The 26,525-nt window shown below is 37.5% G+C and overlaps 1 protein-coding gene across 2 annotated transcripts in view; it reads left to right on the top strand.

Annotated features, from left to right (window-relative positions):
- STXBP4 (syntaxin binding protein 4) overlaps positions 1-26,525 on the top strand; it is a 174,272-nt gene that overhangs the window by 47,826 nt on the left and 99,921 nt on the right. For both annotated transcript variants that reach the window (XM_055133881.1, XM_055133882.1), the window contains 3 exons: positions 1,083-1,174; positions 13,315-13,404; positions 16,004-16,069. In XM_055133881.1, the coding sequence (XP_054989856.1) occupies positions 1,083-1,174; positions 13,315-13,404; positions 16,004-16,069 (248 nt within the window). The remainder of the gene's footprint in view (positions 1-1,082; positions 1,175-13,314; positions 13,405-16,003; positions 16,070-26,525) is intronic.

Here is a 26,525-nt window from a genome sequence, read left to right as displayed (position 1 = left end):
AGGGAGAGGGGGATAAAGACTACAAACATCAAGTGCAAGTCCCTTAATCCGTACTCTGAAAATAGCTACCGAGCTGGCTGGTAGCAGAGAATTTTGTTAGAATCTTTCAGATCTAACATAGCATTCTGCTGTAGTGTTTTAAATTTTTTTCTTTATTATATGAATATTGCTTTAGTAATCACAAAGACTAAAAAATACAAAATAATTTCACATTATGATTATTTAGTAATAAGACTAGAAAATGCAGAATAATTTCACTATTATAAAATTATTCTGTATTTATGTTTTATTTTAAAAATTATATTTAAAAAATATAAAGTATTTTTCTATTGTGAATCTTTTTTTGGTTAATATGATATATTAATTTTATGACACTGCATATTTCTGAATTAAAACAATTTTTTTAAATCAGAATCAAAATTGGCAGAATCTTGTACAGCAGAGTCTGTCAAGCTACCCATGGTGTATTTGATATGCCCAAAACAGTAACAATAATGGGCCTCATTCCTCTGACCCTGAACGAGGCAGGGATGAATGGAGACATTACTGGCGCCTGCTTGAGCAAATCGATGAGCAACAGGACGATAGTGACACAGTGATACATATTTATTACTATTAAACATAACGTAGTGTTATTGATGGAAGAGACTATAACGTTTAACTTTTCTACTTGGTGGCTTCTCTGTAGGTGATGTTATAAATAATTTTATATTTAACGTAATAGCTTCTTTTCATTATTTTAAAAATAAATTCCATTTTATAATATTCTTACTTATACTTTGGCTTTTTCCATGTAGAAAGGTATGTTGTAATATTGTCTTATGTTCAGAAAAAGTTGTTCTTATATAAAAGTTTGAGAAACAGATACAACTGTGATTTATATTTAGTTTCTTGTTACTTTTATTAACTGAATCAGAAAGCTAACTGATTACCCCAATTTTCTTAGTTGAACTTCTCCTAAGCTAATTTATTTAAGTTACAGTTGAGGCAATTTCATATAGAGAAAAAAAAAGCAAAGATGAGATTTGTACATTGAGATGAGATTAAGTACTATGTTCTTACTGAAGTGTGTTCCATCCCAGATTTTGTCCAGGTTGCCAAAAACTTATTTTGCTTGCAGCTGAATGAAGTCAATGTTGATACACATGACATTTCCAGCATATTAGATTCACAGGTATGGAATTAGTATAGATTTTATTTAAATCATGTCTTAAATGTTATGTGATATAAGTGGATTTTGGTTTTTCAAGTATGTACATTATGTGTGTTCCTTGGATAGATGTGTAAAATACGGGTTAATTTAAAATCAGTATACATAGAGCTGGAACTGTAGTCCTGTGGGTAAGGTGCATACCTTCCACACTAGTGACCCAGGTTTGATCCCACACAAACCATATGGTCCCCTAAGCCACCTGGAGTGATTTCTGAGTACAGAATCAGGAGTAATCCCAGAGCACCAATAGATGTGGCCCCAAAACAAAACAACACAAAACAGAAAAAAAAAAGATCAGCATGAGAGATCCTATGTTTGATCCCTGGTATTTAAAAAAATAATAGTGATAAACAAAATTCATCTTGTTCCCACCCTTATGGATTGGGGTCTGATGTTGAGGTCTTTAATCCATTTTGATCTGACTTTTGTGCATGGCATTAGACAAAGGTCTGAGTTCATTTTTTTGCGTGTAGCTGTCAGTTTTCCCAGTACTACTTGTTAAAGAGGTTTTCCTTGCTCCACTTCATATGTCTTGCTCCTTTATCAAAGATTAAATGATCATATAACATAAGATGTATATCACCCTATTCCACTGGTCTGTGAATCTGTCTTTATTCCAGTACCATGCTGTTTTAATTACCACCACTTTACAGTACAGTTTTAAGTTGGGGAAGATGATACCTCCCATCTTCTTTTTTACAAGGATTACTTTAGCTATTCATGGAGGTTTGTTGTTCCATATGAATTTCAGGACCGTTTGATCAATTTCTTTGAAAAATGTCATGGGTATCCTAATAGGGACTGCATTGAATCGGTATAATGCTTTAGGGAGTACTGCCATTTTGACAATGTAAAATTCTCCCAATCCATGAGCAAGGGATGTGTCTCCATTTCCTTATGTCTTCTTTGTATTTCTGTAGTTTTCTTTGTACAGGTCCTTTACCACCTTAGTTAAGTTAATTCCAAGGTAATTGAATTTTTGAGGTACAATTGTGAATGGGATTTTTTTTTAATATCACTTTGTTCTCTTTCATTATTTGCCTATAGGAAAGCCATGGACTTTTAGGTATTGCTTTTGTAACCTGCCACTTTATTATACAAATCTATTGTTTCTAGGACCAACAGGTAGAGGTTTTGGGATTCTCTAAGTATAGTATCATGTCATCTGCAAATAGTGAGAGCTTGACTTCTTCCTTTGGTATCTGGATGCCTTCACTACCTCTTTCTTCCCTAATTGCTCTGGCAAGTAGTTCCAGTATTATATTGAAAGAAGTGGCGAGAGTGGGCAACCTTGTCTTATCCCTGATCTTAGAAGGCTTTTAGTTTTTTCCCAATGAGAATAACATTTGCCCTGGGCTTGTGTATTCTGCAGGCAGCTCTCAGAGGAACAACACCCTGCTGGGAAGCTGTGAATGGAAGTGTGGAGGGTAACTTGCTCAGGATTCACAGATCTGCTGGGCCAGAAGTCCTGAGATCCTAGGCAGGGTTCCTACAAGTTCATGTGGTCCAGGGCTAGGCAGAGCAGGGCACAAGGCACCTGGGCAACCAACCGTGGTATTCTTTGAGTCTCTTGGTGTTGTATATTCTTTTTGGATTTAGACAATATACAATGATAGAGAAGTTATAATTATCATTATGTCAGTAAATGCAGTATTTTTGCATTCTAGAAATGTCCTGGGGTTTTTTTTTTGTTTGTTTATTGGTGTGTTTTTTTTGTTTTTTTGTTTTTTTACTTTTTGGGTCATACCCAGTGATGTATAGCGGATACTCCTGGCTTTGCACTCAGGAACTACTCCTGGCAATGCTCAGGGTACCATGTTGGATGCTGGGAATTGAACCCTGGTCAGTCTCGTGCAAAGGAAACGCCCTACCCTCTATACTATCATTCCAGCCCCAATGTCCTGTGTTTTTCCTATATTCATTTCACAGACTTTAACTCCCTCCCCCTGGAAACCAGTGATCCCGTTATTGTCACAATAGTTTTGCCCTTTCCAGAAGAGGGTGGAATCATACAGTACATAGCCAGATTAATTTCTTTCACTTAGTAATGTGTTTAATCTTCTTCTATGCCTTTTCATTATTTAATAACTCATTTCCTTTTAGCGCTAAATAGGATTTCATTGTCTGGATATACCGTAATTTTTTTTTCTGAAGAAAATGTGGTTACTTACTTCTCAGTTCAGGCAAGTAAAGCTGCTCTGAACATTTTTAGCAGGGTTTTGCATGAAGATAAAGTTCTCACCACCTTTGTGTTAGTACTAAAAGCTGCAATTGCTGAGTATTTTGTCCAAGCATGCAAACTTTTCTCAGTAACTGCAAAGTGCCCCAGATGAGATCCGGAGCAGCCGCGCACAACACGGCCCCTCTGCTCCTTAAAGACTATGATCCGGGAGGTCTACTAACCCATTTTGGCACCCAGAAACTTATAGCAATACATCTAGACGTAAACTGAACTAAAACGACAGAAATCTAAAAGCTCCTTTAATTTTCATTCTCAGCAATGGAAAACAAACTATCAAATAATGCCTTTTCAGCAGCTTTGATTGTTGAGGGGAAATTACAAATAATTATAATTAGTTCTCTGTTGAAATATTGAATGTGTCCAAAGTATAGAGAAAATAAAGTGAAGATCATTAGCCACTCAGGTGCCGGGGTGGGGTGTGTGTGGGAGGGGGTATATTGGGGTTCTTGGTGAGGGAACAGGTGCACTGGTGAAGGGATGGGGGGTTGATCATTATATGACTGAGACTTAAACCTGAAAGCTTTGTAACTTTTGTCACGGTGATTCAATAAAATAAAAATTAAAAAAAATAACTGCAAAGAAATTCTCGTGCTCCAAATTAGTAATTTGGATTTTTCTTACTAATATGATTTTTGCTCGAGCGGGCACCAGTAACGTCTCCATTGTGTTACTGGTGCCCACTCAAGCAAATCAATGAACAATGGGACGACAGTGATACAGAATATGATTTTAGAGTAGATATGAATGTATTAATTCTGTGGTATTAATGACAGCAGAAACAAAGTATTAATAGCAATTGTGGAAGATCTTCTATATTTCAATAATTTCTCTTTGTGGTTTCAGATCAAAATGTGCAATAATCATTAGGGCATTGTACAGGATTTCTTTTGTTGCATTTGGCTTGGGCTGGAGCGATAGCACAGCGGTTGGGCTTTCGCCTTTCACGCGGCCGACCTGAGTTCAATTCCTCCACCCCTCTCGGAGAGCCGGCAAGCTACAGAGAGTATCGAGCCTGCGTGGCAGAGCCTGGCAAGCTACCCATGAGTATTGGATATGCCAAAAACAGTAACAATAACTCTCTCAATGAGAGACATTACTGGTGCCCGCTTGAACAAATCAATGAGCAACGAGATGACAGTGACAGTGACAACATTTGGCTTATCAACAAACAGAAGGAAGATTCATTCATGTAAAGTGTTGGCCGTTTTTTTCCCCTATGTAAATTTTACCTCACTCCAGTAGCTGAAACAAAAGTCTCAGATCATCACTTGCCTTTTCCATGTCACTGCATTCTTATTAAATGTTTAACTCTAGGGGCTGGAGTGATAGCACAAGTACATAGGGCATTTTCCTTACATGCACCTAACTCGGGTTCAATTCCCAGCATCCCATATGGTCCCCCGCTCACTGCAAGGAGTAATTCCTGAATGCATGATCCAGGAGTAACCCCTGTGCATCATAGGGTGTGACCCAAAAAGCAAAAAAAAAAAAAATTTTTAACTCTTGTTATATAGTTTGGCTTAGAATTTACTAATGTACCACAAGGTTGAAAAATACTACAAAAATCATTTCCTGTTGGAACATCAGATCGGCACATTCTTAAAATGCTTAACTCAGATTCCATTCTGGCACTGTATGGACCCCAGAGCATCACTGGATACAGTCCCGGAGGTCCTGAAGCACCACTGGTGTGGTACTGAAGACCCCAGCATCGCTGGCATAGCCTGATGTTACCCATGCAGCATCAGTCCTCAGGCCCTTGCGGTGAATCACCTGCCCAGTTGTCCGGGAACTTCTGGTTGGCCTTTGGACCGCCTCAACACTGCTTGAGGTATCCCAAAACAAAGCCCACAAAAACACAGGAAACCACCACAAAAACAAAACAAAAAACATAGCCTCTTAGAAAGCCCAACAAAAATTTAAAAATCCTTAATTTTGGTATATAATCCCAATCTTTTTTGAGTTAAAAAAACATTGTGGTGCCTCATCTGAAATACTATCTATTGATCTGCGGTTGAGGATGCTGACAGTCTGGGGAGGCAGGGAAATTCCACTGTGGTTACCCCTCAACTAGCTCCTCCTGATGAACAACGAGGTCAGGTTTAAAATTCATCTGTTAGAGGGCTGCTTGGTTTTACTCACGTTTTCCTATTTTGATTGTTAAAGATGACTTGTATTTTCCTTGATGAAAAATAAAAAACCCGGACTTTTTTCCTGAAGTAGAAAGGACACACAAAGTGAAGTACAAAAGCCCTCATATAATGATTCCTATCTCCTGTATAAGTATCTCTCGCATGGTCACTATTCAGCAGACTCTATGCAGGTGCTCACTTCCGGGGCAGCCATCACTCCCACCTTCATATTGTTCTGATTTATATTTGCACGGATTGCTTTTGTCTGTTCTTGAACTTCAGTATACATGTATTCGTAATATATGTACTCTTTTGTAACTAGCTCCTTTTATTCATCCTTTCGTCTGACTCAGAAGATTTCTTGAGACACTTCCTTTAAGAAGAAATTGCTGAGTCATTATATGGTTAGCCCTACTTTTGTTTAGTTGGCAAAAAAAGCATTTCATTTTGGAAGACTATGACAGAATTGAAAATATAATTATATTCCTATGATTTTTAATCATAATTGCAATATTAAAAAATTGATACAGTACTACATCTTCTGCCAGTACCAAACTTACAGACAGAAAAGGAAAGGCTCAAACCTAGGTTCAGTGGAACAGCATTCTAAAGATTAGTAACAGTGGGGCTGGAGTGAGAGCACAGCAGGTAGGGTGTTTCCCTTGCATGCGGCCAACCCAGGTTCGAATCCCAGCATCCCATATGGTCCCCTGAGCACCGCCAGGAGTAATTCCTGAGTTCAGAGCCAGGAGTAACCCCTGTGCATTGCCTGTGTGACCCAAAAAGAAAAAAAAATGATTAGTGACAGTGGACTATTGTTTTTTCTAATATGAAGACTTGGCCACACTGATCGAGTATTGTGAACAGGTACTTTTAAAGTTACAGGGAGACACAAATCCTCTAATGTTGCCTTTTTACAATTTGTATTCTTGTTAAATCAGTTTCATGGATTACAACCACTGTTTTCACAAGTGAAATAGAATAGAGGAAATATGAAAAGTAACTATGTGGTGTGAGATATGTTTCACTATATTGGGCCATGACGTGACATTTCTCTTTATGTGTACACAGCAGAAAATAGTTTAGAGCCACCTCACTATATACTTGTTGCACCAATACTTGTATTAAACAATTGCTGTGTACTTTGCATTGTGTTGTATGTTGCATTGTTAGTGCTATGACACACTATTAAGATAAACTCAAGACTATCTCTCAAGGAACTTAATATAAAGAAAGTCATATATACATATAATTGCAGTTTAAGAACACAGTGTGTATTGACACCATGATAATAATAGTGGTTTGGACACTTAGAGAAGATTTATAAAAGAGTTAGCATTTGAGTGAGTTTTGAATGACAAATGAGATTTTTGTTACTCTGTGAACAGAATAAAAGAAGTACTAGTTTGAACAAAATAGATACTGTGATGTTAAGCAGACAATAGTTTATCTTTCAAGCAAAATAAGCAGGTCAATGAGGGAAGGTAAGAGTAAGTCTTAAACTTACAAGTTTGTACTTTACTAAGTGGACGTTGAGTCTTTAGGGAGAACAGTGTCATGATCAACATAACATTTTAGAAATATACCAGATCTTCAAAAATGTCATTTTATTGTAATTTTCTTTCTAATATAATCCAAGTTTTATTAAGTTACAAGTCATAGTCAAATTAATTTCTGTATAATAATTAAAATGCATTACTACTTACATAACTACAAATATATTAAAAGAAATGTATTCTGTGCCTTGATGATAAATCCAGGTCATGCATCCACTTTCAAATGACAATGTGTTTGTCATTATGTAAGCAGTATAGTAGAATCATGAAATACACATTATTTTGTCTTACTCTATGATATCAATTACAGTCTGATGATACTAGTAAATATAAAATATCTCATCTTGTAATTTCATCTCTCAGTTCATGACGTTTTATAATCTTCAACACTTTATGCATATTATTTCATTACAAAGTTTGTTTTATTTCTAGGAATTTTCTTTATTTTTCTTTCCCCTTTTTATTGATTCACTGTGAGATACAGCAAAGCTTTCATGTTTGAACTTTGATCATACACTCATCAACACCCATCCCTTCACCAGTGCACGTGTTCCACCACCAAAATCCCTAGTACCCCAGTACCCCCAACCCCCCCCCCGCATTCCATACCTTCCCCTGTCTGTGTGGCAGACAATTTTCACAATACTCTCTCTTTCTCTACATTGGTTACCTTCGATATTTTGAGACTAGTCCCACCACTACTCATACCTGCTGAAAAGGCAATGCTAGACAATTTGTTTTGTATTGCTTGTTATGGATAAAATATAATGTCACGCATCTGTGAGAGCAGCCACGCGCTCTAGGAATTCTAAAATTTTCATAATCAGGGTCTGAAGAGATCGCTCAGCAAGTTGCTCAGGTCCAAGATTCATTTGTGTGTCTCTGGATCATGGCTGTGTGGGAGCTTAAGTAGATGGTGGCCATAAGAGGGCATCAGCTCAGAGTCCTATGGGGAGGGGAGGGGGGGAAGGAGAAGGGCCGACTCCTCCCCTGTCCCATGAGGCTTGGTGTTTGCCACCACTGCCACCCCGTACATGGAACTTTTGCTGGGTTCTAGAAGATGGCGGCCACTGGGTTTCTAGAGGGCAAGCGAAGGGACGGTACCTGCCCCCTGTGTGTAATTTTCTTTATAAATTTGATGAGAAAGGTAAATTCTGGGCGGGGGCGGCTGCCTGTGGAGTTTGCACACTCACCCCAAGTCTGTGTAGGTTTTCCTCAGTATTCTAGTTTCTCTCTACTTCCTTAAGATATGCATGTTAAGTTCATTGGCATACTTGTTGTGTGTGTGTGTGTATGTGTGTGAAAACTTTCTGCAGTTGAAGGAATGTCCTGTCCAGGCTGGTTCCGGTTTATACCCTAAAATTTAGGGATCTACTCTAGTAACCTGCAAGCCTAAACCAGAATAAGTGGATTGGTAAAAAACGAATTTATAAATACAAATTATTTATTTATTTGGTTGGTTTGGGGGCCACATCTGGTGGTCCTTGGGGCTTATTTCTGACTCTGTGCTCAGGGACTACTCTTGATGGGCTCAGGAGATTATAAACCAAGCTGTTTGTGTGCAAGGCAAATGCCCTATTCACTCTATTATCTCTCCAGCCCCAAAATGTTAAAGTATTTTTAATTTTTATTTAACAGTTTAGTGATGATTTGTGACCAGAAGGTGCTGTAGGAACTTTAGTTTTGTTTATATCAATTTAGCTGAGGGTAAATTTTTTTTTTGCTTAAAGTTGCAGTTTTCAAGGATCTCTTGATGACTGTGAGATCTTGCTGTAGAAATATTATACAGTATTTCTATAAAGGGACAAGGGAAGGGGTCCAAATATAGAATAATAAAAAACTAGACTATTATGGTGAGAAAGTGGATAGAACAGAAAAGAATGAAGAAATACTTGATATTTACCAAAACAATGACAATAACAAAAATTATGTCACCCAGAAGACTTGCATTTGCGGGCCAAAAGGATAGCATGGTGGTGTAAGCGCTTGCTTTGCATCTCACCCACCCTGAATCGAATCCTTGGCCCCACATATGATCCTTAAGCACTGCTGGGGGGTTCTCCTCGGCACAGAGTCAGGAATAGTCTCTAAGCACCACCAAGTGTGGTCCTCAAAACCCCTGCCCCCCATAAAAAGAATGGTGAAAAGTTGCATTTGGATGTCAGAGCCAAAGGATAATAAGTTAGCGTTAACTTCAGAGCATTGATTAGATTGGTGGTATTGATAATAGAACAAGGAAATAAAGTAGAGGGGGTGATGGGTTATGTCCTCCAGCCCCTGTATTCAGTTGGTTGAGAATCTCCTGTGGGAATTTGTGCACCACTTAGGATTGTTCTGCAACCACGCCAAAATAAACAAAATTTAAAAGAGAAGATAAAGTTATAATATGGGTAGAAATAGAGGAGGTCATGCTAAGCAAAGTCAGAAGGAAAAAAACAAATACTGGCTGATTTCATGCTATACGTGGGATAAAAGAATCAAGGAAAAGAACCAGACAAAAATCAAATGAAAACAAAACTTTGACTCTGACCTTAGACATGGCTTGGGAGGAGGGGTTGAGAAGTGGAGAGGTTCAATTTACTGTGGTTGAGAAATACTGAAACATTGGTTCTGGGCATGCTTTGGTAAAATGCACTCGAGAATATGAGAAATAGTACTACTTTTACTTTTTGGTTAAAAAATAAGAATAGAACAAAAATTAAAGATAGAACAAATTAAGAATAGAAAAAAGAGTTGAGCAATGAAATATATAACAAAGGTGTTAACAGTAACCAAAACCTGGAAACAACCCAAGTGTCCAAGAACAGAGAACTGGATAAAGAAACTAGGGTACATATATAAAACAGAATACTTATCAGCTTTATTTTAAAAAGATGAATTCATACAACTTTCTGCTATGTGGATGGATCTGGAAAATATCATGCTGAGTGAAGTTAATCAGAAAAAGAGGGACAGATAAAGAATCATCTCTCTCATCTGTGGATTATAAAGAAACAATAGGTGAATTAACAAATGTTAATGTTCAAAGGCAACAGAAATAGAATTATTCTTCAGCAGGAAGCTTGGGGGGATGGGGGAGTGGAGGGATGGAGGGGATACTCTGGTGGAGGGTATGATGCTGGGATGTTTTATGCTGTAAACACTACCATTAACAATTTTGTAACCACTGTCACTGTCATCCCGTTGCTCATTGGTTTGCTTGAGCGGGCACCAGTAATGTCTCCATTATGAGACTAGTTGTTACTGTTTTTGGCATATCAAATATGCCACGGGGAGCTTGCCAGGCTCTGCCGTATGGGCAGGATACTCTCAGTAGCTTGCCGGGTTCTCTGAGAGGAGTGGAGGAATCGAACCCTGGTAGGCTGTGTGCAAGGCAAACGCCCTATCCACTGTGCTATCGCTCCAGTTCCTAAAATAAAAATTAAAGGTGTTGATAAAGTTGTTGAGGGCGTTTATTTGGTTAGATTTTTTGGTAACATTGCAAGTAATTATTTTTGAAATGTGGGAATATGTGTAAGTCTACTTATATAAAAATAAAAGGAATGTGCAAGGAAAATAGAGAATAAAAGAATATACACAAATGTTATGGAAAGTTTTAGAATGTGCTTTTAATGGAAGGCTTTATTAACAAAATTGTACTGACAGAGTGGTTGTGATTTTGTTCTGTTTAATATGGGTTGAGGTTTGTAATGTGGCCAATGAAATAGTGTTTATTTAGAATTCATATAAATAATTTAACTTAAAAGTTATGATGTTGCGGCTATAGTAAAGGGAGAGTTGAGGTCAGACATAGTTAACACAGTTCAGTGAACTCCAATTTCTCTTCTTATCTTCATATGAAACTTGAAAAAGCTGGATGGAACTAATCCACAGTGTTATTTCTCAGATATCAGAGTTCATTAGGGCGGCTTCGGATGAACAATGATATTGTAAGAGCAATGCAAGAACAGAACATAAAGTAAGGAGGATTAAAAAACAAATGTGTTTGGAATCATTGTTGTTACAGTCATAAGTTGGTCTATGTCCAGGCTAGTGTTTTGCCTCTCAAAATTTCTCCATGGGTTCTCATACATGACTTGCCTTCGTGCTTTTAACTCAAAGGTTTATAATCACACCTCTAAAATCTTAGTCTACAAATTCTTAGTAAATTGTTACTGCTATAGTACATTGATTCTTATTAAAGCTTCTGAATTGTGTTTATTCTTTTCCTTAGGAAATCATGTTATAATAGGCACATCTGAACATTGAGTGGCAATGTTTCTCAGAATATGCTTTATAGACACTAATCTCATGAGATGCTTTCAAAAGAAATGAATCAAGGAAGGAGGAGGTGTAGTGTAACATGTTGTTCAGTTATATTTCTTCCCTTTGGCATATTCAGGATGTTTATTAATAGAAGTAGGTGCTACTACTACCATCTCTCAGTTTTGTTTTTTCACAAAAACACTGTGTTTTACAACACAATTTAGGAAATTGGAAATACTCAAAAGTAATACAGAACCATATAAGAAGGAATTCTTTGAGTGTGTGTTAAATAATGAAAGAGTAGAATAAGAGACATGTTAACAATATGAAATAAATTATGAACAATGGTCATATATAACCAAAATCGAAAAATAAAATAAAATTTAGGGAAAACATTTCTCCCAAAACTTGAGGAATGATATCCTCTCTGCCATTTTACTTCTATTTTTCTTCTTCTGTTTTCTCTTTTGTGTTTATTATATTCATTCACCACGATTTTTAATTGAGCAATGCATAAAAATCACAGACGTAAAGTCAGACTTCATTGGGAATCATAGAATTACTACTTAATAGCTGTGAAATCTTGGACATGTTACTAATCTCTTCACCCCATTTCCTCATCTTTAAAATGGAGATAAGATTACAGTAAGGGTATAATATTGAAAATATATGATCTGTAGCAACATATCTGCTCCTAATGGTTGATATTATGAATTATTCATGCTACTTTTGTCTACTCTTTTCCACTTCTATCTTTTTTTAAGCCCATACTTACACAGCAACCTCATTCTCTACTTAATTCTTTAAACTAATATTTTCTGTAATTTAAAAATTATTATAACTTTTACATCAAAGTTGGCTATAATTTGACTTGAAGTTTTATCTCTTACAAAATTATGTATTTTACCTTGTAATTAACTGTCAAAGGAATAATGTAGAAGTAAGAGAAATTGTCTTCTTTGCTACTTTTTGTTTTATTCACTAATGCATGAATTATTAACATTCAGTCTACAGTTTCTGTGCAGGAATCTTACACTTGACTGTACATTACATTTTATTTGATTAAACAAGACACAATTAAAGAGGGAAGAGAGAGAATATAGCAGGGACGGTGCTTGCCTTGCCCACAGCTTACCCTAGTTCAATTCCCAGCAAACAGTTTGGTCCGCACACCTACCAGAAGTGATCCCTGAGCACAGAGCCAGGAGTAAAACCTGAGTAGTACCAGGTGTGGTCCCCAAACAAAAACCAACTAAACAAACAAAAAAAGTCAATCAACTAATATACTTTACTGGGATTCATATAAAGTAACTTGGTTGATAAAGTCAAGCATTTTATTAACCTTAGGTGCCATGTATTTTGAATGAATATCTTTACAGAGTAGTTTATGCGATAACTCTTTAAGTCTTTTTTATATATAAATGCAATTTTGAAATTTGGATCTTTTAAGAAAAAATTATATTACTGAAATGAGAACCACTAGGGTGACAATAGATAATGTATATCTTATAATCATTATAAGTTCTGTTTTACTAGCAATCGTGAAAGAATGTAAATGAATTAAGTTATCCCAGATTTCTTTAGTATTCTCTTTTAATACAATTGAGTAACTCCAAGGTTTAAAAAAATGAACTTTTTTTATTAAAATGCAAAGTCATAACACTAGTAAAAAAAGAATTTTATGTGGGGACTGGGGAGATAATCCAGCAGCTAGGAATCTTGTCTTGCATGCAGCCTACCCGGATTTGATCCCCCACATCCCATATGGTCCCCTGAGCCCTTTCGGGAGTAATTCCTGAATGAGGCGCCAGGGGTGACCCCAATAGCATTGCTGGGCATGGTTTAAAACCAAAAACAAACCAGAGAATTTTATGTGAACTTCTTCTATTTGTATCTAATGTATAGTAATCTGTTGTATTTTAACAGTTTCTTCACTGTGATTCCTCAGAAATGGATGAAATGGAAAGACTTAAGTATGAAAGAAACAATGCCCTGGAAGAATTAAATGCACTTAAGGTAATCTCCAATTAATTTCCCTTAAGCTCCCCGTGGCGTATTTGATATGCCCAAAACAGTAACAACAAGTCTCACAATGGAGACGTTACTGGTGCCGCTCGAGCAAATCGATGAGCAATGGGATGACAGTGACAGATCTTAGAAAAACAAATCTTAAGAAAAGATTTGTTTTGTGTTGAAATATGAAGTATTTGAGTTTAGTTTTAGTTTTAAAGAATATTAATATCAAATGACAGTATTAAATTTGGGTTGAATATCAAATAATTTAATATTTCTCTATTTAGTTGACCTTTATAGAATTAGTATTTTATATATTTATATTTTATATATGAGCAACATGAAAGATGAGAAACAAGAAAAAAGTGTGGTTTTACACAGAAATTGACAATAATTTTCTCATTATTTTACAAGACATCTTATTTACCTGAAAGATAGCATTTTTATATAATCTGGTCTCCAAAACTATTAAATCCCATAATTTACCAGTTTTCTCTTAAGTCTTTTTTATTTCCTCAATATTTCTATTTACTCAAAAAGCTAAAATTAATGTTGCATTTAATGCTTTTAAAAATTAATATTATCATTTTAATTTTAATCACATAATATTTAATAAGGCTTCCCTGAGGAACTTTTCAATAAATCAGGATTCATATTTGAGTTTGTGAACCATAACAGCATATCCTGATATAACAAAACCTAAAATCCTGATAAAGTATATTCTTTTTCTGAAAACCTTCTAGCCTAGAACCAACTTGTTTGGTTATACTTAAAAGTATATAAAGCAGTATACATTTCATTGAGATATTTGTATTTTTAATTTTTTTGCTTGTATTATACACGCACACAAGTAGCAGAGATTGTGAGATAGTTAAAGTTCACAGAGTATTTAGTAATCTCTCATCATTTCCTATTTGTCCAGTGATGTCTTTATTTTTGTATCTTATTTGAAAGACAAACAAAAATGAGATCAAGAAAGTTTGATGTCAGTGGATAAATTTTATTGTTCAGGGATAAATTTTCAAAGGTACTTATTACATTAGTAAAATTTCTGCAGGAACAATGCAAATGCTCTGCAACATGAATGAAAATAGATGTATTTTCCATTCAGAAATGTAGAAAAATAGGACACAAAAAGTGAAGGTAAGTTTCCAGGGCATACAAACATGGGAGCCAGCAATTTCTTGGCCCCTGACCGGTGCAGGTTCGTTAGATTGTCTATTGTATTCACCTTCATATACCCTAATTTTATCTCATGCAGAAATTAACTCAAGTACCACAAAGAAATGATTGTCGCTTGTAAACATTGCAATGTTGTCATACAAATTTCCTATTGAAAGAGCTGAAGAGATAGTACAGTCCACAGGGCGCTTGCCTTGCACACAGCCAACCTGTGCTCAATCCTCAGCACCACAGACGGTTTCTTGAACAACACTTTAAGTGATTCTTGAGTACAGAGCCAGGAGTAGAACCTCAGCACTATCAGGTGTGGCCCAAAACAGAACATAAAGAAAAAGCACTGTAGCACTGTAACACTGTTGTCCTGTTGTTCATTGATTTGCTCCAGCAGGCACCAGTAACTTTAGTAAAAAGTAATATAGAACGTGTATTTAGTCTACTTTTTCCTGTTACATTTTCTTTTTTAGCACTTTAGCACTATCGTCCTGTTGTTCATCTATTTGCTCGAGCGGGCACCAGTAATATCTCCATTGTGAGACTTGTTTTTACTGTTTTTGGCATATCGAATATGCCATGGGTAGCTTGCCAGTCTCTGCCATGCGGGCGGAATATTCTTGATAGCTTGCCAGGCTCTCTGAGAGGGATGGAGGAATAGAACCTGGGTCAGCCGCGTGCAAGGCAAATGCCCTACCTGCTGTGCTAAAGAAAAAGAAAACAAGAAAATTCCTGTTAAATTAATTCCTGTTCAATTTAGTCTTGAAACATTTTCTCTGATCAAGTTTGTAGTATGATGGTGCTAAAATTACTTAGTATTTCAGGTGTGTTCAGTAACATATTCATTTATGTCTGATAAATTTAGCTAAATGAAACATTTTAGAGTATGTGTTTAATTTAAAGTTCAAAGATGGTATTTTTGAATATGTAATTATTATGTGTTTGATTACAACGGTCATATCTTCAGTTTTTTGTTAATCTTCCAAGAATAAGCTAAATTAGGAAAATAATAGCCAGTGTCATGTCTCATCCTTAGTAAGAGACTTTTACTTCCAATTTTGACAGTGCTACTCTTCAACTTGGAAGATCTTTGGTTATAGTAGCGATTGCACCAAATTTACTTAATTCTACACATTTTGTTTCTGATTTGAGCAACAGATTCTGATCAAATCTGTTGTTCAAAACTTTTTTTGAACAACAGATTTGATATTTCACAAAATGGCCAAAATGACAAATTGTATTTTAGCACAATTATATAGCAAATAACTAATTAATTTTAAATTGTGTATGTACAGCCAGAAAAGTGACTGAAAATTACATTTCCAATTGTAGCACTTGGGGAATTTATGAGCTTTGAAACATAGCACTAAAAGTAATATTCATTGATACTTTTGTAACAAGTTATTAATTCATTGGTATTTGAATATAGGGGAAATTATTTGAATCAGAAAAACGAAGGAAGCAGTTGACAGAAGAACTCCAGATTGTGAAACAAGTAAGTGCTTATGTTATATATCTGTGCTTTGTTTGCATATGTCTACACACCTAAATATAATGCAATGATGCCAGAGCTTACAGATGTGAATAACATGATAATACATGGTATGAATTTTTACAGCAATCACTTTCAAAGCCTACTACTTGTGCTCAAGTCTTGATACTGTTTGAAAAAAAAGTGTTAACTCTTCTTTGAAATTGCTTTCAAATTCATGTATTAATGGACTAAAATAATAAATTTCAATGCATTTCTATTATTTTTTTCTTTCCCTTTAATGTCTGTTTTCTTTCCCCCAAACCTCTTACCTTGTGTGACTGAAAAAAATAACAACAACAACAACAAATCCCAAAATACCCTCTCAGGCATATTACTTAAAAATAAAATTTATTTATTTATTTATTTATTTATTTTTATTCTTGACTATGTTTTTTTCATTGGCGTTACTTCCCTGTGGTTCTGGTACTCCAATGATTCTTATGTTGTTCCTCTTGAAGTCATCCCCCAGGGCTCTGATTCGCTCTATAGCCATTTTGAGGTCTTTGGCCATGATTTGTTGCTGTCTGTAAGCTTTCTGCAGCTCATCCTCAAGCTCGCTGATTCTGTCTTCGGCTGTAGTCATTCTGCTGTTGAGGGCATCTAGTGAGATTTTTATTTCATCTACCGATTGCTGTATTTGTGAGACTTCCGTTCGAAGGTTTGAAATTTCTGCTCTCATTTCTGCTCTGATTTCTTCCTGTATTTTCTTGGTAGACCGTTCGAGCGCTTGATTCATCTCCTCCCTTAATTTATTGGATGTCTGTTCCATAGTTGCTTGGAGTAGGTCGAATCTCCTCCATATTTCCTCTCTGAATTGTTTATCTGAGAGGTCGTAGATGTTGGGAGACTCTTTTGAGGTTTCTAGTATCTTTTCTTCTCCCTCTCTTGGTGGAGGGGATTTTCGCTGTTTCTTCATATTGTCACGGAAGTGCAGAGTTGGAACCTTGTAGTTATTTATTCCTCTTCCTTTTTGTGGGAAGAAGGGGCTCCGATTGTGCTAAACTTCCGTTATTCCCTGATAGCTTTTATAGTGTCAGCCTAAGCTAATGGCTATTTTACATAAATGTTTGAGATCGCACAAGTGAGTTTTCAAAGGAATACACAGTACGGATTGAGCTGAGGTAGCAAAGAATAACTGCGGCCGCGTTAGCGGCCGCCACTCCCGAAAGAGGCCACGCCCACTTTTAGGCCACGCCCCCTGAGATGAGGACACGCCCCTAAGCAGCAGAGTGGGGATTGGTCAGGATCCGACGGCGGCGGCGGAAAGGTGCCAGGCAGGGGCTTCAGGAGGAGCCCCGAGCCGCGGCGGGCAGGGGGCGGGGAGGGGGCTTCTCCGCGCTGAGGCAGGCTCTCCAAAGGATTGCCTGTTTACCTGCAGGATGGAGATTGGTCAGGATCCGACGGCGGCGGCGGAAAGGTGCCAGGCAGGGGCTTCAGGAGAAGCCCCGAGCCGCGGCGGGCAGGGGGCGGGGAGGGGGCTTCTCCGCGCTGAGGCAGGCTCTCCAAAGGATTGCCTGTTTACCTGCAGGATGGAGATTGGTCAGGATCCGACGGCGGCGGCGGAAAGGTGCCAGGCAGGGGCTTCAGGAGAAGCCCCGAGCCGCGGCGGGCAGGGGGCGGGGAGGGGGCTTCTCCGCGCTGAGGCAGGCTCTCCAAAGGATTGCCTGTTTACCTGCAGGATGGAGATTGGTCAGGATCCGACGGCGGCGGCGGAAAGGTGCCAGGCAGGGGCTTCAGGAGAAGCCCCGAGCCGCGGCGGGCAGGGGGCGGGGAGGGGGCTTCTCCGCGCTGAGGCAGGCTCTCCAAAGGATTGCCTGTTTACCTGCAGGATGGAGATTGGTCAGGATCCGACGGCGGCGGCGGAAAGGTGCCAGGCAGGGGCTTCAGGAGAAGCCCCCTATTTTTATTCTTGTATTGAATCACCATGTGGAAAGTTACAAAGCTTTCAGGTTTAAGTCTCAGTTATACAATGCTCAAACACCCATCCCTTCACCAGTGCACATATTCCACCACCAAGAATCACGGTATACCTCCCCCCTTCCCCCCACCTCCCCTGCCCCCCACCCCACATGTGTAACTGGTAAATTTCACTTTACTTTCACTTTACTTTGATTACATTAAATATTTCAACAAAAAATACACTATTATTGATTTGGAGTTTCTCCCCCCTAAAGTCGACCTGCTGAAAAGAAAGCATTTGATATTTGTTTCCATTGCTGAGAATGAAGAGATATGAGGTCAGGAGGCCGCACTAGCAGCCGCACAGTTTTGGATTTCTGTATAAAAATTTATTTTTACTCTGTATTATATTTGATTTTAGGTAACTTACAACAGACAAATACAATGACTTTTAATGAACTAAAAATATAATCAACAAATAAGAGCAGAAAGTTAAGAGAACCTTGTTAGGAGTAAATAGAAATCACCTACTTTTTAATATTTGCCATTTTTATTGTCTCCCTCGAAAGCATATAATCAGCCAAGAAGGCATATAAAATCTATAGGATTCATATATATCTTAAATGAATATAAGCTTCATATGTATCTTATATGATATAACCTTCAAAATACATATAGAGTTTTAGAGTTCTAACAAAATCCTAGGATACAAAGAACAAAGTAGCTAAAGACTGGGAAAACAGTAGGCGAAATAGAGCAATTGAGTGTAGTACAAATAAAATCATCCACAAAAAGAGAAAATGCAACAACTAATGCCAAAACGCTGAACAAAGGCCAGGGAATCAGCTCCAGCATCTTAAAACGTGTACCACACAAGTAGCAGCCTTGGAGAATCATTACTTCTGGGGAAACTTCAAATGAATAGAGAAGGGGGAAGGGTTATCCCTTGAAAGCTAGACAAAGAAAGGAAAAGGGGGTAAATGAAGGTGAATTAAGGATATTATAGGAATGAGATGAGTACTATTGACCCGGTGCTTATCGATTTGCTCTAGCAGGCACCAGTAAGTAACATCTCCATTGTGAGACTTGTTACTGTTTTTGGCATATCGAATACGCCACAGGTAGCTTGCCAGTCTCTGGCGTGTGGGCAGGATACTCTCAGTAGCTTGCCAGGCTCTCCGAGAGGGACAGAGGAATCGATCCCAGGTCGGCCGCGTGCAAGGCAAACACCCTACCTGCCCATTCCTCCATCACAGGAATGAGATTAAAAAAATAAAAACAAAAAAACCCAAAAAACCAAATTATACCAATCCTCTCCATCTATGCTCTGTCACCTACAATCATCAACATGAAACCATAAAAGAAATTGCACAGAAGAGGGTGCTGTTGAACTAAGAACTCTTTCCATGAAAGAAAGTGGTGAGTTTTTTTGTAATGTTGTTTCATCTTTACAAAATAAGTGTTAAAAAAAAAGTCAAACAGTATGAATTTCTTCTTTTATTCTCCCAAATAGTTAATCCAGAAAGCTAAAGATAACTGTAATACAACAATCTAAGCTCAATGAAATATACATAAGCAAGCATTTGGTTCAACCTTAAGAAATTCAGAAACTGGGGTGGGAGGTAGAGTTGGGGGGTGGGAGGGATGCTGGGATCATCAGTGGTGGAGAATGGGCACTGGTGGAGGGATGGGTACTCGAGCATTGTATGACTGAAACACAAGCACAAAAATATGTAAATCTGTAACTGTACCCTCACGGTGATTCACTAATAAAAAAATAATAAATTTTAAAAATAAAGAAAAGAAATCCAGAAACTTAAAAACATAAACTGACAACAAGAGGGAAAAAAATGAAAAGAGAGCTGATATAAAGGAAATAAATTAAAAAGACAAAAATTATATATAAAATGAAAACTCAGTTACAAGGAAGAATTATTATTGCCCACAGAAGACTATTATTGTGAAATAAAATGAGAGTTCCTTCAAATTAGATTCCTATGACATGCCCCTGACATTTCAAACACTTCTTTATTTCCAGTATAAGAGATACCAGGCTCATCTTGTGTTTAGCCCTCAAATAAGTCATTTTTCTAAAGAGGATAGACTCCTTTTTAGTGAAAATTGTATCTCGGTTCTTAGATATGCTGTGTAGCATGTGTTTTTTGACTCGTTTAGCAGATAGAGATGATATATACATGTGTGTGTAAGTTTTCCCAGTAGGGTGTGATCCCTGAGTGCAGAGCCAGGAGTAAGCCCTTAGCACTGCTAGGTGTGGCCCCCCAAACCAAATATTGTATCTATATCTATATCTACATATATGGACACGTAGGCACATATACAGTCATATGCACACACATGTAGCTTAGACATACAGATGTGTTCACAACCACGATTCCTATTCCAGTTCATGCCACAGAACTCTTTATTTCCTTCATTCTGTTTTGTGTGCTTGCTTTTTCACTGAAAGACTGGCTTTCAACAATAAACAACACAATTGCTGAGACCTATAATAAATCTAATAATTATTTCAGCATTGTCTGATTGAACCTCTAAAACAACAACAAAAATACCAACACGAATAAAGATTTTGGATTTGCTTACGATTTTTTTGTCAGCTTAATTCCAACCTGTCTTGTTAAACACTGAAAGCAAACATTGTGTTCATAAGGTAGTTAAATTCATCTCTTTTTGTTTTCCTTAGTATTACTATGGCATTAATTTGAAATACAATTTGGCTTGCTTGCAGTTTGCCTCTACTTTTATTACCTTTTCCAGTTTCACTTATTGGTAATTTTTAGAGTTTATAACATTAAGGTAAATCCTAAGGAAAAAGTTATGTTAGAAGGTATTCTTAGGGGCCAGAGAAATAGTACAGTGGGATCGTGTGTTACCCTGCACATAGCCAACCTGAGTTTGATCCTCATCCACATCCCCTGAGCCTTCTAAGAGTGATCCCTGAGGGCAAAGCCCAAAGCATAGCTGGTTATGGCAAAAAAAAAAAAATCACTGTATCACTGTCATCACTGTCATCCCGTTGCTCATCAATTTGCTCGAGTGGGCACCAGTAATATCTCCATTGTGAGACTTGTTGTTACTGTTTTTGGCATATCAAATACGCCATGGGTAGCTTGCCAGGCTTTGCCATGCGGGCGGGATATTCTCAGTAGCTTGCCAGGCTCTCTGAGAGGGACGGAGGAATCGAACCCAGGTCGGCCGTGTGCAAGGCAAATGCCCTACCCGCTCTGCTATCACTCCAGTCCTGGCCCAAAAAAAGGATATACAAAAGGTATTCTTAGAGGGTGTCATTCCTTTCTTTATCTGATCCACCGAATGTTTTCCCATATTGCAGATAACCTGTTTCATTGCAGCATAGTTTGTCATTCTTTTGTGAAGAAAAATTAATGTATTTGTTTATAAAAGATAGCATTACACTAAATTATTTTGTACTTTATTTTTTGCTTGATAATATCTCTTGGAAATTATTTCCTACAATTTGATAGATATCTTCTTCATTCTTTCTTGCAACAACACAGTATTTCTCTCTATATATATCTTTATATATGTGTGTGTGTGTGTATATATATATATATAGGAAAACTGTGGAACACACTCTATATTGTATATACTGTACAGTATGTACTATATATAGTATATATGCTATCTATGTATACATATACTATATATGGGCATGTATGCTATATATGTATATGTGTGTATATATGTTTAAACATATATGTTTTATCATTTACATTTAGAAATTAAGATAGTTCCCATTAATAGCTAATCACAAATATACCACACTAGTTATAGCCTATGTATATTTAAATATTATCAGGGGTACATCTTCAGGAAAAATTCCTAAAGGTGAGATTGCCAGATTGAAAGGTAAACACATCTAGATTTGTTTATAATTATCAGATTATCTTTCAGAGAAGTGTACCTTTTTGCTTTACCATAGTGATGTATCAGAATTCCTATTTGGAAACAGCCTTGACAGTTCGATTTTAGTTGGTATAGTTAGAGGGAAGCAGTGTTGGTTGGCTGGGATGTTGTTTATGTGATAGAGTACATGCTTTGCCTGTGTGAATCCCCCAGTGTTCTTTTTCTTTTTTTTCTTTTTGGGTCACACCTGGCGATGCACAGGGGTTACTCCTGGCTCTGCACTCAGGAATTACCTCTGGCCATGCTCAGGGGACCATATGGGATGCTGGGATTTGAACCCGGGTCGGCCGCGTGCAAGGCAAACGCCCTACCCGCTGTGCTATCTCTCCAGCCCCACCCCCAGTGTTCTATGCACCTCTCCACCCCTTACACTACCTGAAGTAGCCTCAGACCTCCTACACCATAGATAGATAGATAGGTAGATAGATAGATAGATAGATAGATAGATAGATAGATAGATAGATAGATAGATAGATAGATAGATAAGATAGATATAGCATATGGGGGGAGTATTAGCTTGGTTTAGGCATTACAGATACTAAGATTCATTACTTTTAGGAGCACTTTTCTAGTCATCCCTTTGTTTATGTCATCCACTCCTGTCTGGTCTATCAAGCTTCTGTGAGAAAATACTCTGATAGCATTCTGAGGCTCCCTTATATATTTCTCTTCCTTCTTTTAGAATTCTCTCAAACTGATTTTTGCCATTTTAGTTATCATGTGTCCTGATGGGTTTATTTAGTTTAGGACTCTTTGAGATTCCTAGGTCTAGATAACTGACTCCTCTCTTTGTTTGGCAAAATTCTTGGGGATTATTTCTTCAAATGGAAACTATGTCACCTTCTCTTCCTTTTCTGGAACCCTGTGATGCAAATATTGTTCCTCTTCATATAGTCCCATATTATATAGCTAATATGCTCTCTTCATTACTTCTAGTTCTTTTTCTGCTGATCTGTGAGCTCCACTAATTTGCCTTTGAGCTCACTTACTCAGTTTTTTGGATTCATCTATTTTGCTGTTGAATCCCTCTGTTGTGGCTTAAGTTCAGCTACAATACATTTAACTCTGTGGTTCCTGTGTGGACATTTCCAGACTTTATTTTATATTTTGTCTTTGTTGAAGTTCTCTATTGACCTTGTATCACTGAGCGTTGCTAGGACTTTTCCTTTAAAGTCTTCTCAGGTGTTTTGCAGAGTTCTGTTAGCTCTTTTCAGACTGTTGTCTTGAGCCATTAGTGTAGGTAACTTCCTTCGTCTCCCCATTATATTTAATGCTTCGCGAAGATCTAGGTGGGAGCTGGAAGCCTGTGCTGATGCAGTTATGAAACTTCGCAGTCTCAGCTATCCGGCATAGTCTGTGTCTCCAAGTTCTGTCAGCTCTGGGTGGTGACCAGGAATTTGAGCTCACAAGTGCCTTATGTGAGCTGTAATGCAAAGCCAAGTGTGTTTAGAGGCACCTCAGGAAATCATCGTCTCTAGTGCATGGTGTGACACTGAGTGACATAGCACTAACTCCAGGGCTGACAGGAGGAAACAGTCTGGCAAGCCATGGGCTGACATGAGAGCACAACATGTAGAGGTGCTTCTTGAATCACTGCCTATGCTTATGACTGTGTCTGCAGGGTACTTTCTGCCTGTAGAGGTGTGCTTGCTCACTCCTAATCAGGTGTGGATTGGCGGGACACATGTGTTTCTTGCTAGGAAAAAATATTCTTAATAATTGTCCCTCTCTCAGGGGCTGGAGAGAGCACAGCGGGTAGGGCGTTTGCCTTGCACGAGGCCGACCTGGGTTCAAATCCCAGCATCCCATATGGTCCCCTGAGCACGGCCAGGGGTAATTCCTGAGTGCAGAGCCAGGAGTAACCCCTGTGCATCGCCAGGTGTGACCCAAAAAGCAAAAAAAAAAAATTGTCCCTCTCTCCCCTTCTAGCTCAGGTATTTTCTAGAAAAAGGGGGAGCTTCTCTCAAATTATTCCTTAGCATTTATTACTGCAGAAAATGAATACCAGTGGGCATCCAGCAGCTCAGTTATCAGCAAGGTTGTGATGTCACGGAACATCACCAACAAGTGACTCCAACTGCTCTTTCTACCTGATAATTGCTGGCCTCCCATTGAAGTGTTGAAAGTATAGGATCATAGGATTGGGACACCGGGTGTTTGATGCAACACCCTTCTGCACCCCCCATGTGAAGTTTTGCACATTAGAAATCTTTCATACCTTGTTGCCATTCAGTCAAGTGTCTTCTTGATGCAGGCATCTCTGTCTCTGGTCCTTCTGGGGGAATCTCCTCTTGGCCCTTGCTGTGAAAGCTTTGCTCATTGGGGCTTCAAGGTTTGTTTCGGTGAAAATTATTCCAAGTTTTATGATAGATTTGCTGTGAACGTGAGAAGAGGTAAATGCAAATTCTCCCTCTCTGGTCATGTCAGCCCTGCCCCCTTCCTCTATCTTCAAAATATAATAGCTTTATTTTATTGGAATTGATTTTCCAAGGTCCTTGATTTGCTCCTTTCCAGTGATAGATTCAGGTCTATTTTAATTCTGGAAGGTTTTCCTGGATTAAGTTTCTGAGTATTACTGTCGTTCAGTTGTTTTGATTTTCTTCTTTCAGAAATACTTAAAAAAAATTTTTAAACAAACTTATTTTTGTCTTACTAAGTATTTTTGTCGTTTATTTGTACAAAATGCTTTTTTAAAAAGATACTTTGTTTCCATATCTTCAATAGCTGCATCATTTGTATGGCCAAGTCGTTTTTTCATTTAGAGCTCCTTTGCATCCTGAAAATTGACATCTATAAATCTTTGTTATTTTTGAAGTGATCTATATATGAAGTGACCTAGAGGATAGATTTTTTTTCTATCTTTAAAATTTTATAAGGCCTTGAAACTTAAAAACTAAAAAATGTCAAACCTGCTTGATATATAATAATGGTAAAGATTGATTAATACATGAATCTAAGAAAAATTTTTGCTTTGATAACAGTACTAGTTTTTTTCCACATGAGGCTCTATAGTCTTTATTTCTCCGGATGTGCTAGTTTTTGTTATTAGAGAAGTCATGCCCGCACAGGTGAATAATCTAAGAATAACATCAGAAATTAAATAAGGAGGAAAATGTGGGATATAGATTTTAAAAATAAGCAGGATAAAGAATTTGATATTTGTAAATGGAACATTAACATAAGGAGTGGAGTTAGCTATGTATATTTATACCCTCACCTTGCTTCTACTTGCTCTTGACGTTGGGTAAACTGCTTTAACTTTCCAAGATTCAGTTTCCTCATCTATAAAATGAGTTTGATAACAGAATCCCCTCGGAAGAGTTTAATAAGTATCAAGTAAGATAACATGTGTAGTAGAAATATATATATAGTACAGATAACTTGACAAAAAATTGAGTCTTATAATTATATTCATAACTAATAAGTGTTGAAGAAATGATAGATATGAAAAAAGAAGGTGTGAATTATTTACTTTAACCATTTTATGTAAAAGATATAAACTTAATTCTGACTGAGAGGATAGAACACTTTTTATAAACTTTTTATATAAAACATGACACTTGGCCTCTTTTTTGTGCTCAGCTTTATTGTAATTTACTTTGTGTCTTTTCTAAAATGTAATAAAAATATCTGCTTTATAATTTGTTTATAGATCTCAGCAACCTAAAATTTCAGACAGTAAGTTTCTTTAAATTATAGTTTTGTTTACATTAAAGACTCAGATAGATTCACATGGACAGAGGAAAGTGTTAGGACATAACATGTTGGGTGGAGTGTGTTAGGACCAAAGCATACACACATTTGAATACCAATCTTATATTTAGGTCATGAACTACCATGAAGATAGTTGACAAAGGAGAAAATTTATCAGCTTGTGTCCCCTAAATCTTACTAACCCTTGTCTTCCCTTCACCCTTCATATCCAGTGTATTGGTCCTCCTTTTTTTTTTCAGTTGTGCATTTCTACTACTTTTCACCACTTCCAACTAAGCCACCATTGCAATCTGTTTGTATTGTAACTGTAGCTTCCTGACAAATGGCCCTGCTTGTGCACTTGCCCTGCTCTCAGACCATGTAAGCCAATCATGGAAATACCCTTATATAACTTTAGAATTCTCCAGAACCTTCCATCTCACTCAGAGGAAAAGCCACAATTCTACAAGCAGACATCTACAAATAATGTCTATGAGAGTGTAGTTAATCTGCCATTCTGTCCTCTACCCCACTCTCCTCTTATTCCTATGACCTCATCTCTTACTATTCTTCCCCTATTTTCTCCACTAGTTTTCTTGCCTTTCTGGCCTACCCACAACATTATTTCACTAGTACCCCAACTCTTACAATATGTCAACATTTTTGTATTATTAAATGTTTCCTTTTAAGTGGTAGAGGCCTCTGAATCCATACTTAAGGGGCCTGGGGACTAGCATCGGTGGTTCTCAGCCACTGGGTCATCAGGTCAGTGCTAGTGCCAAAGGATGCTGTGCTTCTTGCACCCACAGTGCCAACAATTATCCAGGCTACTCCCCAGATGCTGGGAGAGAGGCATGCTTTCAGGGCACATGCACTGATGTTC

This window comes from Sorex araneus, chromosome 3 (genome assembly GCF_027595985.1).
Source record: "Sorex araneus isolate mSorAra2 chromosome 3, mSorAra2.pri, whole genome shotgun sequence".
In the NCBI taxonomy this organism is placed as follows: domain Eukaryota; kingdom Metazoa; phylum Chordata; class Mammalia; order Eulipotyphla; family Soricidae; genus Sorex; species Sorex araneus.
The sequence above is the reverse complement of the archived record's forward strand: the minus strand, read 5'-3'. Positions and strand labels throughout refer to the sequence as shown.